General features: G+C 35.2%; 2 protein-coding genes across 4 annotated transcripts in view; both read left to right on the top strand.

The window, feature by feature from the left end:
• LOC123552426 (uncharacterized) overlaps nt 1-12,534 on the top strand; it is a 137,135-nt gene that overhangs the window by 22,561 nt on the left and 102,040 nt on the right. The window lies entirely within an intron of this gene.
• LOC123553573 (uncharacterized) lies at nt 463-12,161 on the top strand. The gene is made up of 4 exons (XM_053541943.1): nt 463-596; nt 5,017-5,220; nt 9,744-10,040; nt 10,461-12,161. Exons 1-4 carry the CDS (start codon nt 479-481, stop codon nt 10,553-10,555), a joined length of 714 nt encoding a protein of 237 aa, XP_053397918.1. The 5' UTR covers nt 463-478; the 3' UTR covers nt 10,556-12,161.

Genomic DNA, 12,534 nt, shown 5'->3' on the forward strand with positions numbered 1-12,534 from the left:
GCAAGGAGGGAATTGTTGTTCAGAGGGCCGCTGTAGAGAGGGAGCACTGTACGTCCCTGGGAAAGCATAAAAAATAAAAATCATGTATTAACAGCACGTGAATTGCCTTGTTCGCACACGATGTTTCTCCCGTTAATACATGGGCGGATCCAGTGAAAAAAGTAGTTTTTATGCAAGAATGTTCAGGTATTCCGACTCGCCGAGTTGAACAGGGCCGCAAAATATGTTCTCTATGTACAAAAGGGAAACTTTACATATATTATTGTCAGAAATTTTCTTTCCCGATTTTAAAACAAAATTTAACATAGACAGCTTTTAAAAAGAATTACTTGAATCATACTCGTTCATATATGTTTTACAAAGTGCGAAATATCAGCTGTGTTCTTACTGCAATAAGCGTTCCAGTGAAGACGTTTGTAAAAATGAAAGCCATAAAATGACTAACACAGAAACTTCATATTTTTATTAGATAGAGAAAATGGAACAGTTGGAGCTGAAGGATCCTCCACATGGTTATCATTTTAATAATCTTGTTGAAGACTTTCGTGATGCAATGAATAATGACGACGTAACAAGAGTGAAAAGGCGTTTTACAGGTAAGGCCCCATCAAGCGAAGACTGATAACGGTTTTTGTGGTTACTGTTTCGTGAGTAAGAAGAGTAAGTGCATTTATATTATCTTGCAAGTTGGGAATTTGGTTGAGGTTAAAAAGTGAGGTCGGCCACAGGCAAACTAATTTTAACTCCAAATGGTATTTTCAGTGACACCAGACAAGAATGAAAATGCAACTGTACATGTTATACTCTACCTAGATATACTAAAAGAACCATTGTCATGAGTGGGAAAATATACTTACCATTTCAATCGAGTGTTTTTCATCTAAAACGTGAAGTTCGGTAAATGAGTACTATGCATATAGAACAAGTGGTGATTTATCCTCAATCGTGCACCAGTCACATAGTCTCAATATTTCATATCGCAGACTGGTTCTTATAGTATACCCAGAGGTAGGGTATAGCATGTACGGTGGCATTTTCTTTCTGATCTGGTGCCAGAGGGGATTTTTGCAACTGGCCGTTCCAAAGGTGGGGCCCTGTTTATCTCTACTTTTCGTGTATGTCTTTTTGTTTCTTTCGTGTGTATTTTATTCATTGCATTCAATTCTGTTCATCAGTACAAGTGCTTCATCGTTGTCCAAGTGTTAACTTTTACGCACCCTTTTCTATGTTGAATTAAGTTAAGGTGACTGTGTTCTCTGAATATGCCTTTTCCTGTTGAACTTTCATCGTTGGTTATTTCCGAATGCTTTTACTTCTAGATATAGATCTTTGGGTATTTACGAATGTATATAAGTATTTAAAATGGTACATACGGCACGTTACGGCATTAATCGATGGCTGCCAAAAGTAGAGAAACTGATTCACATTCGGCCATATGGAAAATAGTATTTTTTAAGTGATATATCAATTTTCTATTTTGTCAAACGTTAATTTTCCTATTATCAGGTATCATGACTTTTGCATGTGCCTAAATTTTTCTCGTTAAAAGTATTGGTAACTTTACATACACATCAACAAATGACTGTAGTGTTATAGATTATTGTTTGTTTTCAAGGGATATTGACAACCTAATAAATAGTTTTGTGTAGCCGAACGAGGAGAATCTACACATTTTCCAATAAGTGTCGAATTAAACATTCCAGTTAAAAAAAATATTAAAGAGAAAAATGTTCATATAAAAGAGACTGTTTATGAGCTAAACTGTACATTTCAAAATAAAACTGAAGAGACATTCTCAAAGGATGTACTCAACAAACTTATATTTGAAATAGATAACCCAAAGAATAATATTAATGACTCCGTATCAAAATTTGTTGAGATGTTAAGAGAAGTCGGTAAACAGTTTGAACATTCTTTTGAAGCGCGAACCGTTGATGATAATCCAAGATGGTTTGATAAAGAATGCAAAAGTTCAAAACGTTTAAAATATCAACAATTGCGAAAATACAGACAACAAAGAAATGATGAAAATCTTAGGTCTTACATACAGGCTAGAAAAGATTTCAAGAATTTATGTGAAATCAAGTGTAAACAGTTTTATGTGAAACAGTTAAGATGGGAGACTTGCAATAAAGCATCTCAAGTAAGGGAAAAGGCCTGGTCCAGATAACATGTTGCCAGAAGTTTTTATTTACAGTATTGACAGTATTATTCATATTTTAGTAAAATTGTTTAATAGGCTTTTTTAACTGCTGGGGAATATCCTGAAAGCTGGTGTGAATCTATTAAAATAACACTTCATAAGGAGACGTAAATAATGTAGAGATCTATAGAGGCATTTCGTTACAAAACGTTTTGAGTAAAATATATTGTGGAATTCTTGTCTAGAGGTTAAATTTTTATGTACAAATGTACCAAAAGGTTTCGGAAAACCAAGCCGGATTTAAAACAGGCTATTCAACTGTTGATAATGCCTTTATTTTAAAGTCTATTATAGACCGCATTTTAAGAAATAAGAGACGGAAACTCTATGTTGCTTTTGTGGATTTTCTTAATTGTTTTGACACTATAAATAGGCAAATTAATGGAGTATTTTAATATTTTAAAGGAAAATGGTATAAAAGGTAATTTGTTTTCAAAGTATGTATCGTAATGTTATTGGCATGTATTAGTTGTAATGGTTCAAGAAGTGAATATATACAAAGTACCATTGCCTAAAAACAGGGCTGTTTAGCCAGTCCTATCTTGTTCTGTTTCTTTGTAGATGAACTAGAACGCTGTTCTTCGGATAATAACGTAGGTGGTATACAGTTGCACCCAGATACTACTCAGTTATTCCTTTTAATGTTCGCAGATGATATTGCGTTATTAACCTTCAAAGACAACTGAATATTTTGTCAGATTTTTGTGATACATTTAAATTAAAAGTAAATGAAAGCAAAACTAAAATTGTAGTTTTTAAGAATGGTGGTTTACTTGCGAGGAATGAAAAATGGACATATAAAGAGAGATTGAAGTTGTTTATAAATTTTGTTATGTTGACTAGACATTTACTAGACAGTTATCTATGAATAATATGGTCCATGACCTAAATGCTAAACTTGTGCATTATAAAGTTTTTAAAAATGAGTTTGAGATTGAGCTATACCTGCATGTACTTAATTTGAGGAAGTTCAGATACGTTTATGTTTATTTCAGATTAGGTAGTATGGATTCAGAGATTGAGAAAGGAATGTATATTTATATCGCAAGAAAAAATATAATATGTAAATTATGCGATACTGCTGAGGACGAGTACCGCGAATGTTAAAAAGATCTCCGTGAAATACATATACCAAGCAAATATACTCCTACGGATATTAATACATTCAATATTCTTTTTTCTACAAGAAATGAAAAACTGATAAATTCCACAGCGGTATTTCATTATTATGCATTTGAAAAGGAAAGACACTTTTACAAAATTTATTAGAGCTAGATATTTAGTTGTTAGATAGATGGAGTTAAAATACTTACGAAACAAATACTCGTCTCGCAACACTGTTATATATGAAGTGTTAAACTTGGTTAATTATAGGGTCTAATTTAATTCTGAAAGTCAACAGTTGGGTCCGGAATCGATTGTCGGGCCACGAAGTGGAAAAGTGGGTCTTTGGCACCCAACTATTTTTTACCACATCCCCAATGGTCAAGGGGATGTGGGTGGATGGGGGGGGGGGCGTTACCCCTATGAAACTAGCCAAATGTGTTAGGAACCGATAAGTGGGTCTCCTTGATTATAACCGATTGGTGGGTCAAAATTTTATGTACAAATTTAATAGGGACTCTTTAAGTCACAAAATATAAAAACCCTGAATAACCTGTTTTGTTGGAACATTCTTTTGTTGATGATCTATGATCGTTCCAAGATCCCAACAATAGAAAGTTCCAACATACCAGGTATATATAACGGTACTTTACGGAATGAATAGAATTACGTTCCCAAATACCAAGTATATATATTAATTCCCTTAGTGCAAACTATCTCTATATATTCAATGTATCCTCGAGATCCAGTTAACTTTCAAGGAGAGAAAATATAGCTTCTCTGTCCCAATCAATTAAAAAAGACTAAAATGTCAATACTGATTTGTGAGACATAAAAACAAAGATTTGAGTAGATATATGCAAATGTTGAACCAGTACGAATGTGTAGTACAATTCGGGCTCATATATAAAGCAGCTTCAAAACTAATCTTATTGGGTTGGTGAACTTGCTGTGGCATGTGCGCTTTCGTTTGTACTGTTAGGTGTTTTGCCGTAATTGGTCTGGTATATTGTGGTGGTGATTTAGTTCGTATAAATTTTCTCTACTTTATAATAATTTATAATGCGAACTTGTATCCTAGCGGATCTCACGTATGGGAAAGTTAACTGTTCTGAATATGATTAATTCCCTTAGTGCAAACTATCTCTATATATTCAATGTATCCTCGAGATCCAGTTAACTTTCTAGTAGAGAACATTTAGCTTCTCTGGTCCCAATCAGTTAAAAAGACTAAAATGTCACTACTGATTCGGGAGACATGAAAACAGAGATTTGAGTATGTATATGCAAATGTTGAACCAGTACGAATGTGTAGTACAATTCGGGCTCGTATATAAAGCGGCATCGAAACTAATCTTACTGGGTTAGTGAACTTGCTGTGGCATGTGCGTGTTCGTTTGTACTGCTAGGCGCTTTGCCGTAATTGGTCTGGTATGTTATTTGAAAGCTTTGTATATGTACATTGTATATACCTTTCATATCTTTCTTTGGGTTACTTACATTTTACTCGTGGATTCTGCAAACCAAGCAATCCAAGGGGAAAATGCTACTGGTTAATCTGTCTACTGCCCATATATTAAAGCCATTGCCAATATACATCATTTCATGTGTAGTGAATTCCAAAGTTATTCTTCAAAACACGCCACAAGTTTCTATGTTATGATAATAATGTTATTGTTAGTATAAGAGCAATATTTTTTTTTTTATAGAAATATTACCCGACGAAGTAGAAACTAGTGAGCAACTAGTACAATGTCTTCTACAGAAGAATTATATTTCTGAACGCAATATCGTTTACTTGCAACAGATAGTGCGGGTCCTGAATAAAAGGGACTTACTGATAAAAACAATTGAGTATGCACAAAACCAGAGACAAAAAGTACTGCATTTTCGTGAATCGTCAACACAGACACGTAAGTTCATTTTGTGTATACATATCCTATAAGGTTATTTCAAAAGGAACAAGAGCACCGCAATGCGGAGCAATATACTCCCGAAGGTATGACCTTTGGCCCTAAGTGCGACCTTGACCACACAACGAGCCATCCGAAACATGTGCTCTGCACGGCATCTCGATGTGGTGAACATTTGTGCCAAGTTTCTTTCAAATCCTTCAAGCAGTCCAAGAGTTACAGAGCCCACACGAAACGAAGTCATATGACCTTTAAACCCTAAGTGTGACCTTGACCTTGAAGCCAGCCATCGGAAACATGCGCTCTGCAGGTCGTCTAGATGTGGTCAAAATTTTTGTTAAGTTTCTTCAAAATCCTTCAAGGGGTTCAAGTGTTACAGAGTGGGCATGAAATTGCCAACGGACAGACGGACACTGTCGTCATAACATAATATACCCCCTTCAGGCGTATAAAAATGGAGGCAGTAACATCATTTAATAAGTTGTTGTTTTAATAACCAACTATTAAATATGAATAACGTCCGTTTCCATTTTATTATGCCCCCCTTTGAAAAAGGAGGGGTATATTGTTTTGCAGATGTCGGTCGGTCGGTCGGTCGGTCTGTCGGTCTGTCGGTCGGTCGGTCGGTCGGAATGTAGACCAATCCGTTTCCGGATGATAACTCAAGAACGCTTGGGCCTAGGATCATGAAAGTTGATAGGGAGGTTGGTCATCACCAGCAGATGACTCCTATTGATTTTGAGGTCTGTATGTCAAAGGTCAAGGTCACAGTGACCCTGAATAGTAAAACGGTTTCCGGATGATAACTCAAGAACGCTTAGGCCTAGGGTCACGAAATTTGATAGGGAGGTTGGTCATGACCAGCAGGTGATCCCTATTGATTTTGAGGTCAGTATGTCAAAGGTCAAGGTCACAGTGACCAGGAACAGTAAAATGGTTTCCAGGCAATAACTCAAGAACACTTTGGCCTAGTGTCAGGAAAATTGATATTTAGGTTGGCCATGACCAGCAGATGACCCCTATTGATTTTGAGGTCATTATGTCAAAGGTCAAGGTCACATTGGCCAGGAACAGTTAAATGGTTTCTGATCTTCTTGTCCAAAACCATAGGGCCTAGGGCTTTGATATTTGGTATGTAGCAAAATCTAGTGGTCCTCTACCAAGATTTTTCAGATTATTTCCCTGGGTTCAAATATGGCCCCATCCCTAGGGTCACATGGTTTATATAGACTTATATAGGAAAAAAACTTTGAAAAACCTCTTGTCCAAAACCACAGGGCCTAGGGCTTTGATATTTTGTATATGACATCATCTAGTGGTCCTCTACTAAGATTGTTCAAATTATTCCCCTAGGGTCAAATATGGCTCCGCCCTGGGGGTCACATGGTTTACATAGACTTATATAGGGAAAAACTTTGAAAATCTTCTTGTCCAAACTACAAAGACTATGGCTTTGGTAATTTGTAATGTAGCATCATTTAGTGGTTCTCTACCAAGTTTGTTCAAGTTATCCCTCTCGGGTCAAATATGGCCCCGCCCCAGAGGTCATATGGTTCATATAGACTTATACAGGGAAAAACTTAGAATCTTCATGTCCATAACTTACATCATTCAAATTTGGATCACATGTATAGTTTTGAGTGGCAAGATGAACCTTGACATGAGTTGACCTTGATCTTGACCTAGTGACCTACTTTCACATTTCTGTACCTACAGCCATCAAATTTGGACCACTTGCATAGTTTTGTGTTCCGAAATGGAATTTGACCTTGATTTTGACCTAGTGACCTACTTTCACATTTCTCAAGCTACAGCCTTCAAATTTGAACCACATGCATAGTTTTGTGTACCGAAATGACCTTTGATCTTGAGACTGACCTAGTGACCTACTTTCACATTTTTGAAGGTACAGGCTTCAAATTTGGACCACATGCATAGTTTTGTTCCGAAATGAAATTTGACCTTGATTTTGACCTAGTGACCTACTTTCACATTTCTCAAGCTACAGCCTTCAAATTAGGACCACATGCATAGTTTTGTGTACCGAAATGAACTTTACCTTGAAATTGATCTAGTGACCTGCTTTCACTTTTCTCAAGCCATCGCTTTCAAATTTGGACCACATACACATTGTTTTATATCTAAATGAAATTTGACCTTGATTTTGACCTTGAGCTGGTCTTGAAATTTGGAACATTCAAAAATGGCTCAGTAGATGGCGCCAAGATCGATCTGTAATCTCTTGTTAGGTTAATAGGTTAAAGGTCAAAGTCAGATTAAACCAGAATGGTTGAACTTTTGTTTACAGTGAGCATATAATTTCTGTTCCTTGTGCAATTACTGAATGCATCAAGGGGGGCATTTCGTGTTCGACGAGCTCTTGTTATTAGAGAGTTTGAGATTTCAACCTTTGCCTGCCCCTTCAACGTCTCTCATATATATTTGGGGTAACACGTCACCAATATGCGTGTATTTTGTTTTTATCAGACGTTGCAACTAAAGTTTTCCATGTAAGATCAAGTAAGCCTAAGACTTCTCTTTATTACTATGTGAAATAAAACGCTTTGTTTCAGGATTTCTGCTTACTAAGCTACTCGATTATCCATATGTATATTTAGACTAAATTTGGTGCGAAACACTATCAATAAGTATTAGAATAATGATGATTTGTATGGCTACTAATTTTAACTAAATACATTGAATTGAACCTTGAAATATGAAGTAATCAACTGATTTTGAGGAGCATTGAGATTTTGTTTAAACTTTACCTTTAACGGCATAATTGTGTCCCCAGGCGGTATCGATTATACAACATGGGCCTTTTTGTCGTATGAAGTGAAGTTTTGAACGTCCGAGGATGTGATATCACGAAAGTCAAAACTTTAGTCTTTTTTCATCTACTCTGTCCACATACTCGGCACCAAAGACTGAAATCTGGATAGAGGCACATGGCAGGACAGTCATTTCACTTGAAAAATAAATAATTACGCGCGATTATCATTTGGTGGAACATTTTATTTTCACTTCCAGATAAAAACAATCCGTTTCTGTCTGACACTTTATACGACTGCTGCGTTTTAATTATAAACATAAAATGGTACTAGTAAGACGGAAAATTCTTCTGAAGTATCAGACAATTTCAGATCTATGATATCATGATGCGAGAAGCTTCCTGTTAGCCGTTTGGGATAACTCCATTCTTTACATGCACGGACCCAGAGCCTGGCAGAGGGGCATTGTGAGTCAATCCCCCCATTGATTCTTACATTTTACAAAGAAAATCGGTCTTGAAGCTCGGTTTACACCCCCTTTAAGGTTGGTGTCTACCTAACCGATATTCCTGGACCTGCACATGCTTTACTTATAAAATAGTATGTTCAAACAAATACATGTAAATGCCCACATATTATTTTGTGCGACAATTACCGTTTCCACCTAACATTTCTTGAAGGTTTCACTAGACACATGGTGACATGGCACGATTATATTGTGCTGTCTAGGAGTTTGGCATTATATACAGTCATGCAGAGTGTTACGATGCCAAAACGTATGATATCACGAAAGTATCTTACATTTGTTTTAATTCGCTTGTTAAATGTATTCATAACTTGTGTATATTGGCTCATGTTATCAACATCTCTTTTAAAAGGTTAAATTTTCATCAGGTACCTTGTTTATGTGTGTAAAACGCGTCTTTTAAGGAATTAGATATCCAAAGTACCAATTCAAAGTGAAAAACCTTTAAGAAAAACTATGAAATACTAGCCAACAGCATGACGGACGAATATGTCCCTATCTATTTTATGGTCATTCCTTTTGTGTTTGCTTAATCGCATATGTTTAATTTAATTTCAAAGTATTTCGACAAATGCATTTGTTATAGTTGGTGTTTCATGTTTTTGTTTGAAAAATATTAACATCATCATTTTTCAAGAACACCATCAACAATAAAATACGTTGATATGATTGTCATTTTTATTTCCTCTCATTTCTGATTTACAATCGTACATTGTATACTGACATTATTTTATATAAAATAAATGTTTGGAGCAACACCAACGAGTTTTTACATTGTTCACAGCGTTTCGCCTTTTTATCGTAATCGCACTAATATCCATGCGATAATTATATTAATTGAAATGTTTTTACTTAATTTTCATTTTTAAAACATCTTGTAAAAGCCCTGCCTTGTTGGACAATTGGTATCAAAATGCACGGAAAAAACGATCATAATTACGGATAAATTGAAAGGGCGGATTAAATGAAGTAAGGTTCGTTCTAAAGTTTGAAATCTCAAAGAATTTTAATCGAACTTCAACTTCATACGTTAACTTCGCAAGAGACGTTGAAGGGGAAGGCGAAGGTTGAAATCTCAAACTCTCTATTATAACACGTTTTACTACGTAATAGCGTCCGTTTCCATTTTATTGTTATAACACGTTTTACAACGTAGTAGCGTCCGTTTCCATTTTATTGTGATAACACGATTTACTACGAAATAGTGATATTTGTGACCTTTTCAGGGCCTGGGTATACGCTTATTAAGATCCATGTTGAAGGTCACACGTGTAATACAGAAGGAGATGTTCAGAATATACGGCAAACTATTTCTAACATAGTTCTTGTTCCTCTTGAAGACATTTCTGTGATCACCACGGAAACAACCAACAGCATCCTGATTACATTCATGCTTCCAACAGTGTACGTGGAAGTTCTGCAAGCATTTCTTGATACACAGAAATTTTATTTATTTCGACCCCTACTTCGACTAGGAGTAGATAAGATATTAGTATCTGGTGAACGATACAATATAAAGCTAGGTAAATAGAAGTTTTAATTGGTACCCTTTGTTTTATTTGTCATAAAGAATTACGGAACCAGTTCAGATGAAAAGAAAATTATTTTGTTAGCTGGCAGTGTATTACTGGGGGCAGAAGCTAGCAAGTAGTTGCAAGATGAAATGATTTTTCTGAGCACAATTTAAGTTGGTTAATCAGAAATTGGTCAACTAATGAATTTGTCCCAAACTTAAATAACTGATCATTTACACTTATTTTTGTTCACTGAATTCTTAAGACAGGTTTCACTGAAAGTATTTTTAAAATTTGTTTTTCCTGTGCTGGTAGCCCAACCAAGACTGCATTATTTTAGCATAAGTATAAATTTTTAAAAAAGGTCCATAATTATGTACAAGTATGCTGCTTAAGTCAATTGCAGCATGTTTTCTTATACAATTTCAGGTCTAACATCACCTTTGATTACTACAAATTCGGACAGTGGTGAAGGTGCTTTTTCTGAACTACCAAAAATAGATACGGGATATCGGAAGATTTAGACCATAGTTACTGTGATTTTTACATATCCTTTCAACCTGCCGGCGAGAAATAGAGAAATCTACAACCAGGACAACGAGCTTAGAAACTAGAAAGCATTGCTAAACAAGAGTTCATATACATGATTAGATGTAGACAGCCTTGAGAGTAAAGGATTATATAAAAAGCTGGACCCTTATGCCAATGACTCTCAAGACGATAATTGTTGAAATGCCCTAAATACTTAACGAAAGATAATTCATGTTATTATCAAACGCCGAACAAAAATGCTTTTGACATTCTTTAGAGAGGATCTATGCATTACTACTTCGATCGTTATTTGTCAAAGTAATTAGAATATATCCCAGAAATTTTCATAAGCTCAGGACATTAGCTAAAACTGAAAACATAATGTAATAATCGTATTTTGATAAACCTAGGACATTATAGAAGTATTATTATTTCGATCTATTAAAGATAGGTCAGTAGTAGATAAGGCTACTTGTGAAAACACAGAAACTTAGTCAATCAAAAGGTCTCTTGTACATGTAGCTAACCTGTTTTAATTGTAGATAAAAAGGACTGGTCAAAATGTTTTCTTTTGATTAAAAGAAAAATTGTTCTCTGAAACTAGTGCATTGTTTATTATACGTCATTGCATGATAAGTGAAAGGCTTTAATAATATGTTGTACATACTAAAGGGTGAAGGCAAATGTTTAGTTTTTGTTTTTCTTCTGTTATTATTTTTATTCTATTGATAAATATCTCCTAGCCTACTGAAGACAGACTTTATTTATATAACAAATGATAAAATGTTATATAGCACCTTATAGAATTAAAGGTGTTTATGAAATTTGCATGAGATGAATTTTATTTCGTTTCTGTCTATTAGAAAACCATTGTAGAAACATGGTTTCTTACCTTGCATATTCTGATAATTGCTAAATATCGTTTGCAAGGAATTGTCTAGCAATAAATAAGCAGCATTTAAAATATTTCATTTTAAGAGAAAAATGACATAAAGTAATGTTTGAAATTGTGAAACTTACAATAAGTAAATAAATTCGCGTAGAGTGGCCTTTGTCTGCTTTGACAAACAAAGCATCACGCGGTATGAAGATAAAGAAATGCACAGGTTTATTATTTCGGTATATTGCTGTTGTTGTTGGAGTTTCCTGTCTTTATGCGTGGTATAATAACTTTTGTTTGTTGCTGCTTCAATTATTATAGACTTTAGTAATTTTCTATAAGGTATTGACTTGCAAGAGGTACTAGCAGAAAGGGTAAAGCAACAGGCAATGGATGCTGAAGAAGACAAGAATCCTATTGTGAAATTCAAGTCAGCACCACCTGTTGAGGAGTATATTGCAGTGTATCCGGATATTTCGGGCCATACACATGGTGAAGAATAAAAGTGCATAAATGAAATTTACTTATATGGTAAAAGGATATGCTTCAACAAACATTACATTTGAAATTATGTTATTTGAAATTATGTATATGCCGAACTTACAAGGAGGACTGATAACTACCATATCATAACATCTACAGACATTCTTAGTGAATGTTATTTTGCGTTGGACTACGAATGAACGTCTCTCTAATATCTGATTTGTTCAAAATGCCAAACAATCCATTCTCTGAGATTTACAGCATGACGAGTATCACACTTATAACAAAGCAACAATACAACGATGTTATGGTCCAACGATGTTATGGTACATCGAAGTTATGGTACAACGACGTTACGGTCCAACGGTGATATGGTCTCACAATGTTATGGTACAACGATGTTATGGTATAAATGTGTTATGGTACAACGATATCTCTGTACAAAGGTGTCATGGTACAACTGTGTATGGTACAACGGCGTTATGGTAAAATGGTGTTATAGTACAATAGTCATAGCAATGGTAACGCTACAACATCCTGATGTTATGGTCAGCAATGTATTGGTACAACAGTAGCCACAGTACAGCAGCATATGAGTAGCTGCGCACG

This window comes from Mercenaria mercenaria, chromosome 4, assembly GCF_021730395.1.
Source record: "Mercenaria mercenaria strain notata chromosome 4, MADL_Memer_1, whole genome shotgun sequence".
Lineage (NCBI taxonomy): Eukaryota > Metazoa > Mollusca > Bivalvia > Venerida > Veneridae > Mercenaria > Mercenaria mercenaria.

What these genes read in the sequence shown, in the direction of transcription:
- LOC123553573 (XM_053541943.1), top strand. Translation starts at nt 479, where the DNA reads ATGGAACAGTTGGAGCTGAAGGATCCTCCACATGGTTATCATTTTAAT. An exon ending in AGTGAAAAGGCGTTTTACAG is followed by an intron (nt 597 to 5,016) that starts GTAAGGCCCCAT and finishes TTTTTTTTATAG; the next exon opens with AAATATTACCCGACGAAGTA. An exon ending in TGAATCGTCAACACAGACAC is followed by an intron (nt 5,221 to 9,743) that starts GTAAGTTCATTT and finishes TGACCTTTTCAG; the next exon opens with GGCCTGGGTATACGCTTATT.